Genomic DNA, 25380 nt, shown 5'->3' with positions numbered 1-25380 from the left:
TAATTTGGTATAGGTTTGTGCTTTACATTAATAGCATTAAGAAGCTCATTATAAAAGATTTGTATACAATTAAAACCAGTTAGACTTCAGCAGAGAAAATAATAAAATAAAATAAAGGCAAGGGCAAACAGAAAAGTATTGAGCTTTGATTTCAAAGAACGTGATACAGATGAGACAGGAGTTGAAGTTAGGTACGGTTACATCCAGTTTTATTCACATTATGCTTCTTTTTTATTTAAAGGCCAGCTGCTAGAAGCTACTAAGATGAAGGAAGACAGTAGTGTTCTGGTGCACATTTGAGATGAAGACTGTGTCCATAGTGATGTGATAGCAAAAAGTCCTGATACAGACAGTACACCAGGTTCTACAACTTTGACTACAAACTGTGCAAGCAAAGGGCTTTTAACCTGTATGAATCCTCAAGTGTGCTTTCAGAGTGTCAGCTCTGTTAAAGCATTGACTACAAACTGTGCAAGCAAAGGGCTTTTCACCTGTATGAATCATCATGTGTTTTTTCAGATATCCAGCTTGTGTAAAGCTTTTGTTACAAACTGTACAGGCAAAGGGCTTTTCGCCCGTATGATTCCTCATGTGTTTCGTCAGTTTTGCACTAGTGTTAAAGCTTTTACTACATATTGTGCAGGCAAAGGGCTTTTCACCAGTATGAATCATCATGTGTTTTTTGAGATTTCCATTTTGATTGAAGCTTTTGCTACAAACTGCACATGCAAACGGCAATTCGCCTGTATGCAACCTCATGTGTGTTTTCAGATCTTGACTACGGCTAAAGCCTTTGTTACAAACTGTGCAAGCAAAGGGCTTTTCACCAGTATGCATCCTCATGTGTTCTTTCAGAGTTTTCGCTCCGTTAAAGCTTTGACTACAAACAGTGCAAGCAAAGGGCTTTTCGCCTGTATGAATCCTCATATGCGTTTTCAGATCTGGAGTACGGCGAAAGCTTTGACTACAAACTGTGCAAGCAAAGGGCTTTTCACCTGTATGAATTATCATGTGTTTTTTCAGATATCCAGCTTGTCTAAAGCTTTTGTTACAAACTGCACAAGCAAAGGACTTTTCGCCCGTATGAATCTTCATGTGTTTATTCATTATTCCACTAGTGATAAAGCTTTTGCTACAAACTGTGCAGGCAAAGGGCTTTTCACCAATATGAATCCTCATGTGTTCTTTCCGAGCGTCAGCTCGGTTAAAGGTTTGACTACAAACTGTACAAGCAAAGGCCTTTTCGCCTGTATGGATGCTCATGTGTGTTTTCAAAGTTTTAGCTCGATTAAAGCTTTGACTACAAACGGTGCAAGCAAAGGGCTTTTCACCTGTATGAATCATCATGTGTGTTTTCAGATGTCCAGATTGTGTAAAGCTTTTGTTACAAACTGTACATGCAAAGGGCTTTTCACCCATATGAATCCTCATGTGTTTTTTCAGACTTCCAGTATGATTGAAGCTTTTGCTACAAACTGTACACACAAACGGCGTTTGGCCTGTATGCAACCTCATGTGTGTTTCCAGATTTTGAGTATGGCTAAAGCTTTTGTTACAAAATGTGCAAGCAAGGGGCTTTTCACCAGTATGAATCCTCATGTGAGCTGGCTTTTGTTTTAACGATTTCGATTTCTGTTCGAGCCTGTGGCTCAACGACATTCTTTGTCCTTCAACTTGTTGTGTTTGCCACTCATCACTGTCCTCAGTATTGTCAGATTCAGAACAGTGTGAAGAGAGGAGCTGATCATCACTAGTTGGTTGTGAGGTGCTGGCTAGAGGCTCTGTCCATATATTTTCATCATCATCTTCACTTTTCACTGCTGGTAATGTCAACGATGACCCTGCAGCCTCCTCTGGTCTTTGAAGTAACTCCTCCTGCGGTTCCTCTTTAATCTGTGGAGGTTCTAGTTTCACCTGGACCAGACTGGGACTCCTCTCCTGCTGTTCCTCTTTAATCTGTGGAGGTTCTAGTTTCACCTGGACCAGACTGGGACTCCTCTCCTGCTGTTCAGGGGAAACCTCCTCTTTAAGCACTGGATTGAGTGAGAGATCTAGGAGGTGAGAAGAGGTAAAGTTAACATAGTGTGTTAACTTATTGTATCAGATTTATTCTTATTGTTTTATAAAGATTTGTATATTGTCTTTTTACATTGTCAAGCGACACTTGTCAAAATGTTTGTGTACTATGCAATTGTACTGACCTACACATATCAGTAAACAGGTGTGTCCAATCTCAAATGTTTACATTTGATGGACTCATTCTGTTGCAGAATGTATGCATTAGGCCCCAGACAACACATAACTCTGAGTGTACAGATGGAACTAAAATGACCTGTTCATTTGGTTCCATTTGTACACTCTCAAGAGTTACAGACCCATAAGGGTTCATTTGGTTCCATTTGTACACTCTCAGAGGTACAGACCTGTAAGGGTTCATTTGGTTCTATTTGTACACTCTCAGAGTTACAGATCCGTAAGGGTTCATTTGGTTCGATATGTACACTGTAACAGAGAGGTCCTCTGTTACTAATGTTGCACACATATTTATAACCCTGGGTTTATTTATTTGCATTTTTATTATATAGGCACTTTAGTAACCAATATACTTGTTTCCTATTTGGCTGAGATGGCCACTCAGCCAACGAGTTCCATCGGGGGAGACAAAATGTTTGGTGTTTGGTAATCATGATGGGCATGTGCAATGTGGGTAACACTAGGTGCAATATGTTTGAGAAGTGCAATATATAATGTGAACTTTTATTGTTAAGGTTTGTTGAATGCCGAACAACTGCCTGTGATGGGTTTCGGTAAGAATGGGCTGGACCATATCAGGATATCAGAGGGGGGTTATGATGTGCTGTTGTGATTGCTAAATTATGTTGTAGTGTGAAGGAGGAATTATTATATAACTTGTGTAGTTCATGGAGACTTATAATACTTGTATGGGTTAAGCCGGGGCGCCTGATGGAGGGGAAAGGAACTGGTTGGAATAACGTGTTCCTTCCACGCGCTACGTCCTACCAGGGAAACTCCCCCCTGTCAGGTGATGAGAAGCGGCTTGCTAGCTCCTCGCTAGCTCCTCGTGCATTGAAGGAGGCATGAGCTCAGTTCTGGGCTCTCCCTAGGCTGGCAGAGAGAGAGTAGCGCCCAGGATTACATAGGCAATTGGCATTGGGTGAAAAAAATGGGTTACAAAATCGTGGGATAAAAATTCTAAAAGTAAAAATGTACGAGTGGCCCGGAAACCGGGCCACTGGTAAATCAAAGATGTTGTAATTTGTGGAATTTATAGTTAGATGTTGCTACCTTGTTGTAGCCCAGGTCTCCCTTCTAAAAGAGATTATAAATGTCAAAGGGTAATGCCATGAGTTTCGGAGGGTGTTGTGCGAGACCATAAGGTCATTTGGATTGAATATTTAGGGAAAATCGTGGAAGGGGAACCTTCTGAGAGCTTTCTGAGAAAAGTAATTGACTCCAAAATCGGCCGGGCTGACCGCTCTGACACGTGGTGTGTTAAACCCTATATACTACTTCATTGACCTGGGTTCCCCAGGAGTCTACCCTTGGCTCCCTCTAACCATTTCACCGAAAATAACCGATCTACAAGCTCACAAGCTCTACAACTTTGAACTTGTAATTTTGCAAGCCCAGAATAGGGATGCTAGGGTTCTAAGTTGTTCATGTCGAACACCTTACCAAGAGGAATGGTGATATAAGGCGAGCACGCATTTTGAGAAAACAAAACAAGATTCAGTCTACAATGGACTGCTAACTGCTAAGTGTTTATCAAACTGAATGGAACACCAGAGGACGTAACAATAATTGCCATATATGACATCAATGAACAGGACAGATTTGATGATTGAATGACCTGCTGTGAGGTAGGACCCCTGTGTCAATTATTCTACTGATATGATGGACATGTACACACATATAATGACTGAAATACAACATTTGTTTCTTGTACTTTATTGTGGTTTTAACACATTGAGTGCCAAAAACGGTCCGGACCGTTTTTGAGAAGCCATGCGTTGTGTGCCAAAAACGGTTATGACCATTTTTGGAAAGAAAAAATAAAAATAAAATTTGTATTTATTTTCTTCCTGCACAGCACCAGGAGATATCATTTTTCTAAGATTTAGACTCCAATCCACTTCCTGGTTAACTTATGACTTCAAAAGCCTGTATCTCGGCTCCTGTGTACTTTTTCTTTTTATTATGTATTTTTGACTATTTTCGACTATTTTCAACTGGCTGCAACTATGGAACGGATTACCGAATGTTTTTATTTTTTTTCCCCCGATTGTACGAGACCTCTATGTGTGTAATGAGGGGATCACCGTGAGGACGGTGATCACTGAAAATATTTTGTGACTACTTGAAAAAGGTTCAAAAATTGTTAAAAATCCAGGCACTGACTGTACCCTGTTTAAAAAAAACCCTGGCACTCTAATTTTATAATAATGTACCTTGTGGTTTTGATAACTTTATAATTACAGACAAAGGTTTAATGTTTTTGTACTTTTTGGGGGTTATTACTACTTGATTGTGACTGATGTTTAACTGCTGAGAGGCAATATATTTTATCTAACTTTTTATCACTTCATTATGGGTTCATCCACTTTTAATTGACCGGGCAAAGGCCTGTTTGCGAACGCGGAAGGTGCGCCTCCGACCAAGTGGAGCTTACTATATCACCGTGCTTGGGTTGTGTGTCTGTCTGTCCCTTATTTATGGTCTTTCCGTGTGTGTTCACGCTCTCATTGGCTCGCGCCCCCATGTGACTCGAAACTCTGTGCTGAAATGCCAGCAGCTGCACTGCCTGTAAACAGCGTGTGTTCACGCTCTCATTGGCTCGCGCCCCTATGTGACTCGAAACTCTGTGCTGAAATGCCAGCAGCTGCACTGCCTGTATACAGCGTGTGTTCACGCTCTCATTGGCTCGCGCCCCCATGTGACTCGAAACTCCGTTCTGAAATGCCAGCAGCTGCACTGCCTGTATACAGCCGGCAGAGTGCGGCAGAGTGCACTACTACAGTGTGGTTGAAATATAGCAGCCAAAGTCAATCTGCGTTCGCTTCCAGCGTTTGCGCGTCTTACTTGTGATAGCTCACGTAAACATCTGTAGCTTAAAGTAATACTAGGTAACTTTTTCAACAAAACTAAAGTTAACCCATTGATACCTGGAACGCATCTGTGTCACTTTTAGATTTCTTTAGGCTATTCAAAAATAGCAGATATACAAGCTCATAGCGCGGCACCGAGTGCCGCGCTACGAACTTATAGATCTGCTATTTTTGAAAAATCGATGAAAAAAAAAAATTTGGGTTTTTTTTCAATTTTTTTTAGGATTTAGAAGACATTTCTAGAATCTTCTCAGGTCTTAATGGGTTAAATTGTATATCTTTTGTGAGTGGCAAAAGTTTCACAACACCCACACCATGAATTTCACCCCCGAAAGCCTTTTATACCTTTATTTTCTATTGAACGGTGATAGGGGTGTCTTTCCCGCGAAAATGACGTCATGTAGCCGGAAAACGGAAGCGGAAATGCACCGGTTTCCTGTTTGGCCAGGAACTACCGCTCCGGTTTCCTGTTTGGCCAGGAACTACCGCGCTGATAACAAAAAGGAAACTCACGCTGATTTTAAGAGATTGTATGATTTGAAGATTTAAAAAAAACAGAAAAAGAAAACACAGCTCACGGTAACTAAAGCTCCACTGGCTAAGAGAAACGATCCACAGATCGTATAAAACAATTAAAAGAACGCTTTTTGAAACGCTTCCGTCTTCCGGTGAAAACGAATGGAATTCTGGGTAACAGAGGAATAAATGAACGGCCTGCAGTGACGGTAATGACCAGCAGAGGCTGCTAAAAATTGTTTTTTTGAAACCTGCACTGTACAACTTTAAAAAATAAAATCCCAGCTTCATGTAAGGTAATGAAGCCAAATAATATTCACATTCTGACAATATCTGAAACCCATCTGAAACCCACCTTGACTCCTCTTTTGATGATTCAGAATTAGGTGTGGATGGATACACACTATTTAGGAAGGATAGAAATAGATATGGTGGAGGTGTGGCTGTGAATGTGCAGAATCATATTCCTGTTAACACATTGGGTGCCAGAGGTTTATTAAAATATTATACGTTGAGTGCCTGCATTTCTTCCATCCACTTGCGTTATACGTTTCGTGCTGTAGAAGCCCCGACGTGGAAGTGCATGTAAACAAAGCGTGCGTGCGAGACGGCGGAGGGTCCCGACTAACGCCTGGAACAATAATATTTCCAACGCGATCCTCCATTGCAGCGTCATCGCCGATCGAAAACGGCTCGTTTCCACCACGTTAAAAAGAAATGGAGATATTAAGCTTTTAGTCAAGGAGATAACATTGAAAACGCCGACCGGAAGGATTTTTGACATGGAGCCACATCCAGCCTCTTCTTCTCAGAAACTCCTTGGGTGATGTCAAAGTTTCGTTTTAGCGCCCCACGTGGGCCACTCGTATAAAAATAGAATTGGGTCAAAAACGGTCCGGACCGTTTTCGGCACTTCTCGTTTGGATCCTCAAAAACGGTCCGGACCGTTTATGGCACTCGATGTGTTAACACATGGAATGCCAGAGTTATTTCAGATTTTTTAGCTGTTTTATGCCAGAGATTTTTCATTGAGAAAAAAAAAGTACTCAGGAGCCGAGATACAGAATTTTTAAGTTTTAAGTTAACAAGGAAGTGGATGGGAGTCTAAATCTTCAAAAAATCATATCTCCTTGGTCTTTGGGGTTTTTTTTCTTTTTTTCAAAAAACGCATATATGCGTTCTTGGCACACAAGTGATGGATTCAAAAGAACGCAAAGAACGCATATACGCGTTCTTGGCATTCAATGTGTTAAAACATGAAGTGATTTAATGTTGGATGATATTGGGGCACTGTGGATACAGGTCCATCTGCCTCAAACTAAACCCATACTTGTAGGTTGTTGCTATACACGAATCCACGGAGCGCTGCCTTGCGCGCAACCATTCCTGCGGTGTCAGACTCAGTCAGCTGCTGCTGCGCAGTGTCAGTCAGCTGCAGTCACTGACTGCTCACGTTACCCTTTTACCTGCTTTTTACTAACTTTTACTAACACTAACTTTACAAATATTTACAGAAAATCGGGACGAACCACCTACGTCAGGTGCCAGTAGGCTAGTTTATGGCTGCTCTGCTAACGTCAACAGACGGACAGAACCGCAGCAGCGGCTGACTGACACCGCAGCAATGATTGCGCCACCTACTAGTGATGAGCGGGGTCTGGTTTTTTCATAACCCGCCCAACCCACCACGGAACTCAACCCGCCCCGCGGTGGGAAAAAAAAAGATAAGTATAAGTATATACCCCAAGTGTATTCAAACTGTTTTATTGTTATTATTCTTATTCTTATTAACACATGGGGTGCCAAAACCGAATACCCTTCGGTTTTGCAAATAGTTACGTTTTTTTCGTTTTTTTTCCACACGGGAGGGGCTGGAGCAGCTCTGGGAGTACCCATTGTGATCCTGAGAAGGATAGGCCAAATAGATCACCGAAAACAAAAACATGGCTCCCCATCCGCTTCCTGTCTATTTCCTTCTTTAAAACGCCTATATCTCCGAATCCGTTTCCGGTGGGGAAAACCGGTCATGGGCGATGCGCGATCCCCCCCCGTTGTAACTCGCGAGTGAAATGTTATTGATCCAGGATGTAGCTAGGGTCATCGCGCTACATGAATGGATGCTTTTTTTTACGTGGATTTGCTCGTCGTGGAGTCTAGAGCTTGAAACAGCACAGTCAATGGGGAGAATGCTGGCACCCACGGTAAGTTGTTAAGAAAAAATGCTGGCATCCAATGTGTTCACTGCCATTGACGGACATCTCCGTCATTTAAAATCCACCCGTTTGTCGCCACAGCATCAGCTAATGGGGATCCATTTAATAAACAATGTAGTTAATGACATACAGTAGGTATTCAAAGATTGGTTTGAGGCTCTGCAGTGAGGTGTCTGTCTGTCTGTCTGCCTGTGTGTTACTCACAGTCTGTCTCAGTGTCAGTGCAGTTGATGGGAGTCATGCAGGCAGCAGTTTTCTGCAGTCCATCACTGGTAGACATCTGCTTTATACCACACACACACACACACACACACACACACACACACACACACACACACACACACACACACACACACACACACACACACACACACACACAGTTAAGGTTACATTCACAAAATCATGGCATATGCCTTCAGGTTACAATAAGCATGTCACTCAGTACTCTATGGCAGCGGTTCTCAAACTATGGGCCAAACCCCATTCTCCAGCGTAGCAGACCTGACCAGGCACTAGCAGGAACTAAGTGCCTGCAAGCTGTGGCAAGAAAATTATCTCACATGAGGAGCTTGTCGCAACCAAGTCTTTTTCGGCGGCGCTACAATATTATTCATTCATTTCATTGATAAGATGCCTACTCATATGCCTACACATCAGCAGGAATCACTGCTTTAACTTCATTTTCTAATAAATGTTCATTATAAAAGGCCAACCATGTATGATTTTATTTTAACTCGTTCACTGCCAATTACGTGTTTGACGTGTTTGACGTGTTTACGCTAGATGGTGCTCTTCCCTAACCTATGAGTCACCGTTTGACTCCCAGGGAAGGAGCAAATCACGTGATCGCTAGAAAATCGCCACATTCATGATTAGGAAGAATGCCCTTTTCTCTGCTTTGAGTGCTTTCTGTTGCTTTTTGGCGGAACAACCTACATTCATATGCTAATGGAACGGATGATTGGGACAGCACGCTCTACGTGACTTGGATATGGCGATCGGTGGATGGATCTTTGTGAAGATTAATATTCTATCCTTTTACATTCTTTATTTCCACTTTGAAACTGCTCTAGAAATAAAGTGTGGGGCCGCCAAAGAAATTTGAATGGGGTCGTGGCATAAAAAAAGTTATAGCCACGACCAATTATAGCAGAGACAGCAGAATACTTTGCCAGCCTGTTTGCCTCCTTTTTGGGGCATCCCAAGTTGTTGAAACCCTCTAACAACCAGTCTGTGGGTATAAATGTCCTAGGCTGCCAAATATAAAAACAAATAGTCTGCACCTATAGCCCAGCTCTGAGATGGTAGGAGTGGTTGATATTTAATGACCGGGGTCATAAAAGTTTCCTCTAGGCTGTCTCTAATTCAGACACTTCTCTGGAAGTGACGGACGGACGCGCACACACACACAATCACACAGTGAAAAAGAAGTAGTGACTGTTCCATTTTAGACTATAGTTATAATATAATTAAAAGAAATGTAGTTGCACAATTGAACACTGAAGACTTTCAACCTGGCGTCCAGGCTATGTTGGTCATGTCATTCTAGGTGAACCTTTTCAAACGGAAGGAGATCACATTGAATCCACTAACCTCTGTTTCACTGGGATGTCCAGCCACTTTCCCATCACTGTGATCCTCCGGGCCATGGGGGGTGCTAATTTGTTCTCCTCCTCCTCCTCCTGTGAACGTCTCCAGGCCACTCTCTCCTTCCATCTTGTCAACCAGCTGAAAAGAGGAGACTTCAATGGCAGCTTCATAGAGAATGTATCATTTTCAGAAATGTACACAGGTAGCCTACGATTGCAATGTTTCATTTCAACAAGTGCTTGTCAGGGTGGGGGGTCCCAGTTCAAATATGATTAATTTGGGGGGTCCCAGTTCAAATATGATTATTTTGGGGGGTCGCGGCCTGACAAGGTTGAGAACCACTGTATTAAAGTATGAATCTTAATGAATAAACATGAATAAAAATAATCAAAAAGTCATTGGTAACCATTTTGTCATTTCAATGTTATATTCAAAGTGTCGCGATGCGCAGGGTTTCCGGCAGACCAATTTAGCCTCGGCTGGGCGCCGAGGCGTTTTCATCACATACACATCCACTGCACCCTCACAGGAGGAGAGCGTGCTGCGTGCACCAGGGCTTTTAAGTCAATATAAAAATTTAGATAGACATATAATCTACAGTATATCGTAACATCTATCTAGCCTGGCAAACCACCCCGCCTCCGGAAATCTCATTTCCATTTGATCTCAGTAGTGAGTCTGGCATGAGGGCCTGTTTGGCTTTTTGGCTGTGGGCGGGATTAGTACTGTTGACTGACAACCCTAAATACCTCAAAAAAGTTAGTGACACCCACAGTCAGGAAGCTAGAGGGAGCGTAAACAACAATCTGGTACCACCCACCCATAAAACAAACATTGGCAAATTCTCCTTCTACAGCACAGCCACCAAGGTATGGAATAGTCTAACCCCATCCCTCAAAAAATGCAGTTCGCTGGGCTGATTTAAAACAGCCCTAAAAACCACCTTTGAGCCACGCACCTTAGTTTCACGGGACTTTGTCTGTCCCGCGGCGCGGCTCACTGATCTGCCTCTCCCTGCAAATTCATTGATAAATGTTATTTACGTGTGGAAATAAGAATGCTGCTTCCGTGTGACAAGCTTTACTGTTCACACTGGGAACTCAATACGCTACCGACGATAGTGTATTGAACGATCGGTGGTCAGCAAAGCTTAGCATGTTCATCAAGTGAGACAAACGTAAACCTTTTACTTTCGGTCAATGGGCTTCAAATGGCAAATTATAGGAAAATCAGCGTTTGACTTCTGGTCTGTATTTAAAATAATAGCAGTTGACCTTTAATATGCTGTATTTGAAGAATGAGTTTTCACTGTTGCTACAAAAATATAAAATAAAATAACAAATGTGAAGCAAATATAGTATACAGATGTATAGTACACTGCTAAAAAATAAATAAAAGGGAACACTTTGATCCCTTAATTCTTTTGAGTTTTTTCATGAACTGTGTACATAATGCTAACGGAAACTGCTCAAAAGAATTAAGGGATCAAAGTGTTCCCATCTAATGTATCAGTGGTTCTCAAACTTTTTCATGTTAAGGACCCGCAAATGAATACCGGTATGTATTTGAATACCAGAAAATATTTAGTGCCAACTGACCCCCATAAAAGATTTTTTTTGTGTTACATTTATTTCAAGATTTCAAAATAGAAAAATAAAATAGCTGATCTACAAGCTCACAACGTTTCGCAGTGCGACGCATTGTGAGCTTGTAGATCTGCTATTTTGAAATAGCCGATGTACAGAGTTAAAGTTGTTAAACTGGTTTTGATGCCAATTTGCCTAACACAATGTTGAATAAATGTGAATAACGATAGCATGATGTAGTTGTGTTTTCCATCATCACACCAACTTGTTGATATTTTGAGGTAAAAAATAAGAATTAATTAATAAATGCATTAAAAATGTTCACGCAGAGGGCTCTCCCCCTAGCCTCCCTCCTAGGCTAACCTCTTTCCTGCAGGAAACCCTGATGCGACGTGTAGTGAGCTTGTAGATCTAATCATTTAAAACGTGTTGTGAGCTTGTAGATCTGCTCATTTAAAATATGTTGTGAACTTGTAGACAAGGGCATACCGTCATAGAGGCCAATGGGGCCATGGCCCGGTCTGGAAAACTCTGCTCCCCTATTTTTTTATATATATATATATATATATATATATATATATATATATATATATTTTAAATCTTCGTCTTTTTTTTCCTCTACCGGCGCAGTAGCTCCGCAGCCTCCGCCCACCCCACCGTTCCCATTGTCAAGCGGCCCCAGCCAGACATGCTAATTGCCTCTAATAAACAAGTCGTGATCTCTGTGGCTGTGCTAAACATGTTCTGCAGGTTTTGGCTCTTCCGTCTGCCCTTATTGAAATGAAGGGTCGCTATGCTGAGTCCCTCGACTCCCTCGTCCTGTGTGCACTAACAGTCACTGCATGCACTGAATACCAGTGGTGGAAAAAGTACTCAAATTTTTTACTTAAACAAAAGTATCAATTCTGCGATGTAAAAATACTCTGTTACAAGTAAAAGTAAGGTATTCAAAATGTACTTGAGTAAAAGTAGAAAAGTATTGGTATCAAAATGTATTTAAAGTACCAAAAGTAAAAGTAGTCTACTCATTATGCAGAAGGTCCCATTTCACAAGTTTTCAAATGTGAAAAAAATAGTTTTCTAACCCTTGATACTTTTACTTAAAGGGGTAGTTCACCCCCAAAATAACTTTTTTTCTATTGATTACTCACCCCATGGAGCCTTGAATTCATGGATATTTTTTTGTTTTTGTCACATTCCTTCCTTTATTATTTGATTATAATAAATTTGTCCCCATTGATTCCGGTAGGAGACACAAATGCATTTGTGTCTCCTACCGGAATCAATGGGGACAAATTTATTAAAATCAAATTATTGGCTTAGGAATGTGACAAAAACTAAAAAATATCTATGAATTCAAGGCTCCAGGTGGTGAGGAATCAATAGAAAAAAAGTTATTTTGGGGGTGAACTACCCCTTTAAGTAAAACATTTGAGGATGGAACACACTGAGGGATGGGTAGAGTGTTGTTAATGTTGTTTTATGGTCATTTAATTAATTAATTAAGCAAAAAAATCGCGCACGCTTCGCGCGCGTACATGCCCGCGACACGGTGGGTGGGGGGCCAGGGGGAAGGGGGGAGTCATTAAGAATCTTGCCCGGTCCACGTTAGAACCCACCGTACGCGCCTGCTTGTAGATCTGCTAATTTAAAACGTGTTGTGAGCTTGTAGATCTGCTAATTTAAAACGTGTTGTGAGCTTGTAGATCTGCTCATTTAAAACGTGTTGTGAGCTTGTAGATCTGCTCATTTAAAACAAATCTTGAAAAAAAAGGATAGAAAATATGTGTATATTTACAGATGGGGGTCCGTGGATAAATACATGTTAAATTGGGGGTCCTTGACATGAACATGTTTGAGAACCACTGGTTTAAACAACATTATGAAACAAGCCCAAATAAACAACTACACTTAGAAACAATTAAAGTCCAAAAAAACACAACCTGCAACGACCAATATTTACAATTAAGCTACTTTCCATAAAAACAACATTATGACAGCTTGATGACAACATAGTGTGTTGATGGAATCCACCCATACAAACATTATGACTCTGATAACACATTGTAAAGACGATGCTACCCAATCGTATAACCTCTCCCTCCGCTGTACAGCTTAGAGATGAGGGGCCCCATTCTCAGGCCAAAAATTCCCCGTTAAATCGGGATAATGGACCTGCGCCGCCCCAATAGGTTATTCTAGCACCTGCTCTACCCGTCACCATTATGCCGACGCCGTTATTTGCGCGTGGAGGTGTGCCCGTGGGCGTGTTGTTGCTATATCCCCCACATTGCAATTCTACAGACACACATGGGTACGGCTTGGGGACGGGGGATAGTGGATTCTAGAAGCACCCGCTGGTTTATAAAATCACCCGTCAAGTGCACACAGACACTACAATGGCTTTGTGCGTTGGACCATGAGCCGTGTTGCCAGCCTTGGAGAGAAATAAGCAACGCAGTCCGCAGGTCTATGAAAACAAAAAGAAGCAACTCTAAGGCCACATGAGCACTTCAAACTACTAACTAGAGCTTTCATATCCCCTAAATATTTCAGCCCGGCTCGACTAATAATTGACAAATTAGACCCAGCCCAGCCCGTCAGTCATTTTTCTAAAGAAGCCTTATTTCTCATTAAATCTTGGTAATATATGAATGATCTGTGTGTGAAATGCGCTCTTTCTTTATACAAACCCATGCTCGCTCACTCTACCGCAAATGTGCTCTCTCTCTTCATATAAACCGATGCTCACTCTACCGCATATGCGCTATCTCTCTCTATACAACCCCATGCTCACTCTACCGCAAATGTGCTCTCTCTCTTCATATAAACCGATGCTCACTCTACCGCAAATGCGCTCTCTCTCTTCATATAAACCGATGCTCACTCTACCGCAAATGCGCTATCTCTCTTCATACAAACCGATGCTCACTCTACCGCAAATGCGCTATCTCTCTTCATACAAACCCATGGTCACTCTACCACAAACGCCACCACCACTCCCAGCGGGGTCATTTTGATTCTATGACGGCTGCCGTCTAGTTATCATCAGTGCCAGTGTTGTGAGGAAAAACAACTAACAAGCAACCAGGTCTAGGAAAACCAGCCCAAAAGAAGCGAGTCAAGCGACTATGGGCCACATGAGCACTCTAACATATACATCAGCTATTTGAAAATAGCAGATCTACAAGCTCACAACGCCTCCCATGCAAACGCTACGTTCATGACCCCCCAAAATAACCATATTTGAACTGGGGACCCCCCCATTTTGTTTGACTCGGTTCCACAGATAAATATTGTGAAAATAGCAGATCTACAAGCTCGCCAGGCGTTGGGTGCTCCATTGTGGTCTCGACCCACAGGTTGAGAACCACTGCATTAAAAGCTCCAAGCAAGTTACATGTCTAGTATGTTGTTGACCACGTAATGTAATGTTTTTGGTTTAGTGATAGGCTACTCCGTGGCGCGCGCGCGCCTCATCGTATGCTGTCCAAAATAACAGATCTGTAACTGTCGACACGACATGACGCAGCGCCGTTGATAGCTTGTATGTCTGTTATTTTGGGTAGGCGACGCACATACGCATCGCAGCAATGTGTCTGGGTTTGAGAGGCTTTGATTGATGTAAACTTAAAGTTTAGCTCTGTTCGGGATTACTGAACAAAGGTGGATGATGAAAGATAACGGGGACAATATGGATGTAAGTTAACTTTTAACTGCGTCACTTCAGAGGAAACTATGGAGAAACTTCAGAGATGTTTACACACCCCTGGAATCCATTAGAACGGTGGAAATAGAACGATAACAGCCAACGTGAGTACATAGGCTATAGAGACCTTTCCTAAAACTGTCCAATTTATTATACCCATGTGCTACTGTTTGTCTGTGTACCACGTAGGAGCGTTGTCGCAACATGATGTAATTAATTATTTGGGAGCAGCCAGTGTGTACCAATAGTATACATATTTTAAATGGCTTTCATATACTATTCCGGATCTGACTAATATGACAAGCTTATTGTGAACACAATAGGCTACAAATTAATATAAAAATGTATTTGGATAAAAAAAAAAGAAGAAGGAAAACAAGCCCAATGTGGCTTATAATAATCAGACCAGGCAACAGTGCAGACAGGTAGATAGGCTAGAGCATATATTGGATCGGGATGACGACTAGCGCAGTCTTCTCTTAAAGGCAATGGCTTCTGGCACGGTGATTGGTTTTATCATTGTAACGCCCAAACCACACCTATGCATAATGTAACGGGTAGCTCAGGTGTTTGGCGGGTGAGGGGGGTGCCATAGAATACCGAATTTTGCGGGGAAACGCCTCTTGCCTAGTCCGAAATCCCTAATTAGTGGTTTGTTCAAATCTGGCTCTGAATAGAGCCCGAGGTCCCACAGCGTCGGGTGCCGGCAGGTGACGACATCGGCGAAAAGTGTCCACTATGCATGATTCTTACCTTTTTCTGCACATCATATCCATAAAGTAAAGCTCCCCCCCCCCCCCCCCCCTCTGCTTTCAGATGTTTCACATTTTAGCGGCCAAGAACATTTTACAGACGGGTTGAAAGAAGCATGCGCTGTACTGCTCCCGTAGCTGTACAATACTCTCCTAGACTATGATTCTGACGTTTTCAATCTACGAGAGTTGTAGGGTTCACCCCCCATGGACACAGGGACTTTCTGCACTATGCCCCCGTACAAACATGTACAAATTGAAAATAAAGGTGCTTACCCCCACACCCAAAATGTTAACTGTCTCTAAGGGGTAGTAGTTTAATGTAATAATCCATATCTTTCAATAAAGAAGTGTTTTAATGCCGTCTGTGGCCGAACAACATTTTTTCACCCTCGTTTACTTCCTGTTTACATTGAGTGTAATTCCGGGTTTCACCAGATGGGCGCGTCACTACCGCCCATTGGGAACTTCCGACAGAATCGCCCACAGACGGCATTAAAACACTTCTTTATTGAAAGATATGGATTATTGCATTAAACTACTACCCCGTAGCGAGAGTTAACATTTGGGGTTTGGGGGTAAGCACCTTTATTTTCAATGTGTACATGTTTGGAGTGTCTACGGGGCATAGTGCTGAAAGTCCCTGTGTCCATGGGGGATGAACCCTACAACTCTCGTAGATTGAAAACGTCAGAATGATAAATACGTCTACGAGAGTTGTATTCTACAGCTAACAGCGGAGGGAGGTTCCATATATTGGGCTAACAATAAACATTCCTATCACAGCAAATGCCTTGCCTTGGCTTAACATTCAGACAACTGGTCTACATTAGCCTTAGATCAATACTATCGTGGATGTATTTAATCGATTTTGACATTTGTATACGAGAGTCTTTATTGAATAATATGGACTAATACATTACACAAACACTCCGGACACCTAGTTAACATTTGGGGCAAGCGGTTAAGCACCTTAAAATGTGCATGGGCTGATGATAAAGTGGGACATTAAGCTTTTATTTGTCACACCAGTGACACCATCTCAAGTGTTGCTTTATCATAGCTTGCAGAAGCAAGACTACAGACTACATCGTTGTAACGTTAGCATGCTAACGGTGGCTAACAGCAATAAATACACAAACATTATTATTATCAACCAATGAGCAATAATAATAAACACAGCTTTGACTCACCGCTTAGTGCAGATAAATAATCACCAGGGTTACGAAACGTAAACAAAACCGCCGTCTTGTTGTTAGCATTAGCATTAGCATTAGACCCAAGTGTTGATAAGCTCTTCCTCTGCAGGGGAGACCAATCGATGATCAAACATCACAGTCTCAACAAGCTGATCACAGATTCTCTGATCCTTTGTATCTTTCACAGGACTTCTGTTCATTCATTTATTCTCACCACAAATTTTCTACAACTCATTTATAAATTAAGTGTCTTAATTTGTCAGTTTTACCAATAACCTGAAACTATGATGAAGTATACACAACAATATATAATTGGCCTATTGATTATCTTGGTAGTAACCTTGGTGGTTTTCCACAGAAGGCCAACCTGTAGAAAGCCTGCTTTCTACTGTTGTGTTGTGTTCAGACTCAGAGCTCATATCTGCTCTACATACTGTGTGTGTGTGTGTGTGTGTGTGTGTGTGTGTGTGTGTGTGTGTGTGTGTGTGTGTGTGTGTGTGTGTGTGTTGTTTCTCCTGTGTGATAGTGCCCCCCAGTGGAGTGCATTCATTACTGCATGGATAATCATCCATACCTCAATGCTTGAGTGAAACACTTCACTGCTTCTGTTCTCTGGACTATTTATAGGAGTCAGGGGTCTGCTCATATATTGGTAGACATTGTCTTTTGACATGATAACTGTTATTTAAACATAATTGTTTAAGGCCACGCTTTAATTCTAACACGGTTATCAAAAGGTGCACAGCACCTTGGGCTAAAAACGGCCATAGCCATCCTTTTCCAGGTATACTTTTTGTGTAAAAAGCCCATTGAGATTGGGCCGTTTTTAGCCCAAGGAGTGGTTTTGGTGCAAAACAAATGCTTGCAATGGATTCAGAATCATAAAAACACCCTAGTTTGACACCTCACACGCTACTTAAAACAGAATTAAATTTTGATTTTGTTTTGGATTTTTTTTTAACCAAGGTTATGGTGGGTACCCCAACTTTAAGGAGCTGTCAAAAATTATCCTAGGGGGACTGCATTTCAGTCTTTGTGAGATGTGTTACTAGACACCTTTACAAACACATTGGTGAAGATTTTTTTTGGTAAGGAATTTATTCCAAGATTTTTTTTATATCCCCTGACTATGAGTAAATGTACTTAGTTACTTTACACCACTGCTTACATGGTATTATACTCAATGTTCAGGTGTCACTGCAGTAAGTTCTAATATTCATGGCCTGAAAATAGTCAAACACTCCACCTTCGGTGCAAAAATAATTTATTTCAAAGGCTACTGCTGCTACTGTGAAGAAATACATTAATAAAACCCTCGTGAATACAAGTCAAAACTTTGGCAGTGAATACATGTTACATATGTGTTTGCATCAGGCTGTTCAGGTGTGTTACTATTACTTTTCTTCTGGGTCAGTGGTTCTCAAACACTGGTGGGTCAGTGGTTCTCAAACACTGGAGGGTCAGTGGTTCTCAAACACTGGTGGGTCAGTGGTTCTCAAACACTGGTGCTGCCGTGAGACAATTAAGTCCAGGTGAGACTTGGGATTTAGTGACGACACATTATTATTGCAATATACAAAAAGTTTTGCCGCAAGCAACTCTTAGATCCTATTTTTGATATCTGGAATCTAGAGTTGCAATACCAACCCTCGACAGCCCATGCATCCAAACAGAAAAGTCCTATCTGATTGTTAACGTTGCAGCTGTATCTGCAAAAGTTTTTGTTTCATAAAAATCCACCATAGAGATGTTATGAGCTACTGTCTGTCAATAAATTCCATGCAAGTGTTCGAGTTTGGAAGCGTTCGTTGGAAATCACTCAACAGTCCTGCTCCAAGACTTTACACAAAAATAATCACCTGCACGGAATTTATTGACAAAAAGTAGCTACAGCGGATTTTTATGAAACAAAAAATGTGCAGATAGAAAGAGGATAATTCAAGCTTTCCGTAAAGCTGCAATGTTGGTGAGTTTAACGTTGTTTAATACAATCAGATAGGACTTTTCTGTGGATGTATGGGATGTCAAGGGTTGGTATTGCAACTCTAGATTCCAGATGTTAAAAATAGGAACTAGGAGTTGCTTGCGGCTACAAAAAGTTATGAATGATCTTTTAATTTACTATTTCAGTTCATCTCACAATAAAGAGGCACATTTCATATCCCCAAAAAGTTTTTGTATTAATTTGCATTATATCTTTTCCATAAAATGGGCGACACATTGCGAGCTTGTACATCTGCTATTTTTGCAAAGCATACAGGTGTATTTGATTGGTGAGCCTTGGTCACAAAAGGTTTCTAAAAGCACTGGTTACTGTTCCACTAAAACATTTTTAGTTGAACAGTAACACCGGCGACAACAACACGGGCCGAAATGTCTATGAGAAAGAGCTACTGCAACGTCGTAAACAAGAAAAAGAAACGTGAATATAATACAATAAGCAAGTATAATCAATGTAGTCTGTGATTTATGATCAAAGTAGCACAGTAACAGCATAAAGGACCGATAAAGCGAGCATGACATCCTGCACAAATTATTGAGTAATTTCATAATTGTGAGTACAACAGCAAAGTTAACAAATCTAATCATATTCAAACATGTAGTCTACAGCATGACACCACGGGGCTTGCACTTGAAATTGTCTATAATTGAATCGAAACCTTCATCAGTTAAAATTTTGAACTTTTTAGTGACTCATTTCAGTGAAGGTGTTTAGGGCGTGAATTGCTGCCCTGCCTGCCCACTTTACCAGTCTTTTGTTAAGCAATATCAGTCGCCTAATCACTGTGGCAGAGCTCTAACAGAAATGTACATGCAGTTTGTGACGATCCGACAGTATGGACACGTTTGGAGTTGTTTTCGGGGAGGTGATTTACTCTCCCTTCATCTTTCGTTAAAGGGAGAGACCACTCATTTTCAACATTGAACTATGTCTTTAATACACCTTAGAGTTGTTGTGTGGAAATAAGAAAAAAGTCCCCCCCCCCTTCTGTGTTGCCTAGAAAAGGATAATTGATTGAGGTCATGTGATCAGTGACATACGCAGGGTGTACTTTTTTTTTCTTCGGTCTGTCTTTCAGGGCAGGCAAGATGCCTCTATAGTGGCTACGCCTCTGTGTATGAGTCTTCATGTGTGTTTTCAGATGTGGAGTTTGTGTAAACACACAGTACAGGCAAAGGCCTTTTCCCCGGTATGAAACCTCAGGTGTCTTTTCAGATTTTGAGTTTTGGTAAAGCTTTTGGGGTTTCAAAGGGTTTGTCCCCTGTATGAGTCCTCATGTGATATTTCAGTAGGTCAGATCGGTTAAAGATTTTCTTACAAACCGAACAAGCAAATTGCTTTTTATCTGTATGACTCTTCATGTGTCTTTTCAGATTGCGATTATGGCTAAAAGGTTTGCTACAAACTGTACAAGAAAATGGCCTTTCCCCTGTATGCATTCTCATGTGTCTTTTCAGACTGTCAGGTTGGTAAAAGCTTGTGCTGCAAATTGAACAAGCAAATGGCCTTTCCCCTGTATGAGTCCTCATGTGTTTCTTCATATGTTGAGATTGTTTAAAGCTCTTGCTACAAACTGAACAAGGAAATGGCTTTTCCCCTGTATGAGTCCTCATGTGTTTTTTCATATTTTGAGCATAGTTAAAACTCTTGCTACAAACTGAACAAGCATAGGGCGTTTCCCCTGTATGAGTCCTCATGTGTGTTTTCAGATTTTGAGTATGGTTAAAGCGTTTACTACAAACTGAACAAACAAATGGCTTTTCACCTGAATGAATCCTCATGTGTCTTTTCAGATCACCCTTAAAACCATAGACTTTGCCACACTCTGAACACAAGTTTTTAGTTTGCGTTTGACTCTTCATGGATGGTGTTTGTTTTGATGATTTCAGGGTTGGGGACAGCTTCTTGCTCAATGACAATCCTTGTCCTTCCACGTGTTGTGTCTTGTTTGATTTCAGTGTGTTTAAAGCTGACTGCTGTTCCCTGGTCTCAGAACAGTGTGAAGGGAGGAGCTGGTCATCACTAGTTGGTTGTGATGTTCCACAGTCCTCTACATCAGCTTGTGTTTTCATGTGTTCAGTTGAGGTGCTGGCTAGAGGCTCTGTCTCTCTGTTTTCATCATCATCTTCACTTTTCACTGCTAGTAATGTCAACGATGACCCTGCAGTCTCCTCTGGTCTTTGAAGTAACTCCTCCTCCTGTTCTTCTTTAATCTGTAGAGGTTCTAGTTTCACCTGGACCAGACTGGGACTCCTCTCCTGCTGTTCCTCTTTAATCTGTGGAGGTTCTATTTTCACCTGGACCAGACGTTTTTGTATACATGTTTATTGTTCCATATTGGAACAATACATATCAAGATTCAAGAGATTTATTGTCACAAGGATGTACAACACATACATGCACTGTGAAAAACGTAGGTTGAGGTGCTCCATAATACACAATAAAAACAATACATAAATAACATTACTAAACTAATAACAGCCCTGAAGCCATTTCTAAAATAAGGTATACAAAAAACATCCCTGTCCTTATACAGGAGGAGTACCAAAAAAATCAACCAAACTGCAGAACTAAACACATTGAAGATAGCCAATCTACAAGCTCAAACGCGTCGCGTCCGTGACGTGTTGTGAGCTTGTAGATCGGCTATTTTCAGTGAGCGACCCTGTTGTACGATTAATTCATCTTCAGATGTCAGTTCAATAGCCTACTTCATAGACCGCGGTTGAAAGCGATTGTCCTATGCTGCCCACACAATGTGTACAATGGACAACAATGTTTGTATCTTTGACAGACACAAACTGACATAAAATAAAGACAATACTTCCAAGTGTTGACACTTGACAGTATGCCTGTTGAAGGCTACATGGCTTCGTCTTTGAGCCCACGGATGGACACAGCCCTCCCTCAGACCCCAGACCTGCATGCACATCATAACTTTACGGGCGCATGCTTAAATATAACAGATCTACAAGCTAACATCCTGTACCATCGCACAGTGTTGATAGCTTGTAAATCTGTTATTTTTGCGCATGTGACAACCTCCTACTCTACCGTTTAAATCCGCTGCAATAAATATACAAATCACGTTCATTGTAATGAGAAACTTGGATCAGTAATATGTAATAATATTACTGTTTTGTCAGAGTAATAAGTTACACTACTCGTTACTGGGTTAAGTAATAATATTACAGTAATATATTACTAAGTAACGCGTTACTGCCCAACACTGGAAAGCAAGTGTGTGTGTGTGTTACTCACAGCCTGTCTCAGTGTCAGAGTCTGGACTAGAGCTATAGTATTAAAATCAATGTAGTAGCACAGTCGAACACTGTAGGAAAACAATATTTATAATTAGCCACTTTCAACCTGGTATTCTCGGGGGCTGACACTAACCGTTGCCCGACTGCCCGTGGCAGGTAATTAAAACCGCTGGGCAGGTGGAGTTTGCCCCTACGGGTATAAAGACTTGAGCGACGTTTGTGGTCAGGAAAGCATAGCATGTGTCAAGTCAGACCAACGTAAACCCTTGACTTTCGGTTGGTGGACTTCAAAATGAGAGCACTTTGTCAGCAAGTTATAAGAAAGTAAGTGAGTTAAAATAAGTTTTAGAAGACTTTTCAATGTAGCTACACTTAAACATATAAAATAACAAGTGTAAACCCATAGTCATATTGTATAGCTATTGAGATATTTGAATTAAATATTTGGCATAAATATAGGCATGACATTTTGCCTCAGAATTCACAAGTAGAAAGTAAAACATCACACCAGTGTGAAGTGAGTGGTGCCTTTGATGAGTTCAATTAGTGTAACTGGTTGCATCTTTGTGTTGCAATCAGCTGCAGCTGTTGAGGCCGTGCTCAAACATGAGCGGACGGACGGACGGACACACACGGTCAAATGTAGGAGTGGTTGGCACCACTCAAAAATAAGTGTTAAAATGAACAGTAATTAACATTTTACGTATCATAGTATCATTTACTTTTCGCCAGTAGAACGTGAACTGTACTCTGAGACCTTAGTGTCTACCCAATGTTGGTCATGTCATTCTAGGTGAACCTTTTCAAAAGGAAGGAGATCACATTGAATCCACGAACCTCTGTTTCACTGGGATGTCCAGCCACTTTCCCATCACTGTGATCCTCCAGGCCATGGGGGGTGCCAATATGTTCTCCTCCTCCTCCTCCTCCCCCTGTGAACGTCTCCATGCCAGTCTCTCTGGTCTCCACAGCCCCCCAATGCATCCATGCAGCTCCTTCCATCTTGTCAACCAGCTGAGAATGTTACGCCCTGAAAAGAGGAGACTTCAATACGCTTGCTGCCTTTCTCTCTGGCAGCTTCATAGAGAATGTATCATTTCCAGAAATATTTACATCGCTACGATAGCAATGTTTCATTCAACAATCATATACATTTCATTTCCACAGGTGAGTAAAATTATTTCTCTCTCTTTTTTGTTTCTCAAACAGGTAAGTATACAGGTATGTATATCCACATTTTATCTTTTTCTTCTTAAACAGGTGAAACCGATGCAAGTATGGAGTTAAGTATGAATCTTAATGAATAAGCAAACTTAAATGATCAAATTAAAATGCATCGTTAATAAACAAAGACATTTTACACTCATTAGTGGTATCCATTTAGTCGTTTCTGTTATATTCCATGATCCTTATCATTATTACAAAATGAATTAACACAAATGCATATTCATGAGTTAACCACACACATACATTAGCAACCATATACACTACACATTTCTGTGTTGCTGTGCTATCTAAAGTATACAGGTGAATACCAAAACGCTCGCCCCCAAAACACAGTTGCCCGGGGGAAATCCGGCGACCTCGGAACTGTCGACCCAAGCCACTTAGGTCCCGTCGCCCCAGACGTTAGGTCCCATCGCCCCAGAGGTTCGGTCCCATCGCCCCAGAGGTTCGGTCCCGTCGCCGCGCAAGTCCAGCGACCATGTATTTCTACACAAAGGGGAATCCAGCATAGGCCTACTCTACAGACAGACAGACAACCTAGCATAGGCCTACTCTACAGACAGACACTGTTGTACAGGGCAGAGCAAAGTTTCAATCACAAGTTAATTGTTTGGCTGAACATCCAATAGGCCTATTGTCTACTACTACATGTAATGTGATGGTTTAAGGGGAGCCGCCCTGTGTGCTTCTGACCAGCTCCGACACTGGAATGACAGCATAATTGATTAGACCCACTTTTGCGCAGCACACTGGCCTGTGTAATTAATTATTTGGAAGCACCTGTGTTCTATTCCAATAGTATAAACTTTTTAAATGGCTTTCATATACTCTTAATATTTTCTTCTTTTTATAATAATTCGTTTTTCTGTCTTTTTCTTCTTCTGTGCAGTTTTTCTGTTTTTATTCCTTTATTGCACTGCTGGTCCCCTTGTCAGCTTGAATTATTTTGTTATGTCCTTATTGAACATTTAATGTATGCTATTTAATGTCCCCTTCCGTTAAGGAAAGGGTTCCAAATAAGCCTATTGGCTTCTTCCTTTTCTAGCACAATAACTTGTTTTCTTTTGATATGTATTGTTTCTATTTAATATTACAGCCTTGGATTTCTTTTTTTTTTGACAGATCTTTGTAATTAGGACTTTGTAATGTACAAGGATCTTTGTAATTAGTCTGAGGCCTGAATCTGTATTTCTAATTTGAATGGGATTTGTTGTCTTGACAGAGGTAATTCTTTTTCCCAAGGTAAAACTTTTAAGCAGATGCTGTTGTTACCTGTGGTGTCGTGTTACCATGAGAAAAAAAATCATGTTATTTGCCTAGCAGACGTAACCCGAGGGGAAAAATACCGTATGCACTAACTTCAGAAAGTTGAGAACAAACTGCGAGGAATTAAACTCCCAAAACGATGCATTTTCACAGATTTCACAGTGAAATTATTAGGTGTATTATTCTGTGATTAACAAGTGGACTAACAACAAAGGTGACGGCATCGGCCGAGCTGCGATAACATTAAAGTACAGAGGATAATGTCACAGCTTTCCTGGAGCAGATGCACAAAAAAAATCCCATTTTGGTCCCATTTGCATTGTTGTGTTAAAATTCTCTCTATTGGCATTGTTCAGGGGTAAGACAGTAAAGACACATTTAAGATTAAAATGTTGTTGTGTGCACAACCATCATGGTTGTGTACACAACAACATTTTAATCTAAAATCTGTGTTGAACCATGGACCCTATGATATGAATTGTGGGCGATGTATGCCGCACCGGCGTGACGAGTGGACCATCGTTGTGGGGCGAGGGTTCTGCTCGTTCGGCGTGTCCGGACCGACACTGGGGCGAGAGGTCTGCTGAAAAACTGGGGGGCAAGCGTGTTTTGGGGCGAGCCTTCCGGTTACTGTTTGACCCGGCGAAGAAATGGCGGATTCGGGCAAAGCCCCGAAATACCTGTATGTGTGTCTCAAATAATTTTCTCCCTTTCTTTCGTTGTGTTTATATACTAGCTCTGGTCCAGAGCGTTAGCGGGTTCTCTCTCAAACACACGAATAGCGGTGCTATTCCCATGGACCTAAACTTCCACTATATCGTGCAAGGTCGAAAACTATTTAGCTACTCACCAAAACAAGGGCTGTTTTGTGTTGTTGAAGGACTATTCTCTGTGGTGGGAAGCCTCTCAGGACCCCAACTTCTCTGCAGAG

At 41.4% G+C, this 25380-nt stretch overlaps 1 protein-coding gene across 2 annotated transcripts; it reads right to left on the bottom strand.

The window, feature by feature from the left end:
• Positions 1-212: 212 nt before the first annotated feature.
• Positions 213-25380, bottom strand: LOC308082140 (uncharacterized protein). 2 transcript variants are annotated; one of them, XM_080423797.1, is made up of 5 exons: positions 25300-25380; positions 22794-22986; positions 8060-8135; positions 996-2051; positions 213-407 (listed from the first exon to the last, which is right to left on the bottom strand). In XM_080423797.1, the coding sequence occupies exons 2-5, from the start codon at positions 22956-22958 to the stop codon at positions 403-405; spliced, it is 1302 nt and encodes a 433-aa protein (XP_080279923.1). In that variant the 5' UTR covers positions 22959-22986; positions 25300-25380; the 3' UTR covers positions 213-402. The 2 variants fall into 2 exon arrangements, 1 of the variants encoding a protein (XP_080279923.1); XR_013932899.1 differs by lacking the exons at positions 22794-22986; positions 25300-25380 and adding exons at positions 9449-9583; positions 16686-16807 and having other exon boundaries at positions 213-2051.

This window comes from Gymnoscopelus braueri (genome assembly GCF_963280865.1).
Source record: "Gymnoscopelus braueri genome assembly, chromosome: 3".
Lineage (NCBI taxonomy): Eukaryota > Metazoa > Chordata > Actinopteri > Myctophiformes > Myctophidae > Gymnoscopelus > Gymnoscopelus braueri.
The sequence above is the reverse complement of the archived record's forward strand: the minus strand, read 5'-3'. Positions and strand labels throughout refer to the sequence as shown.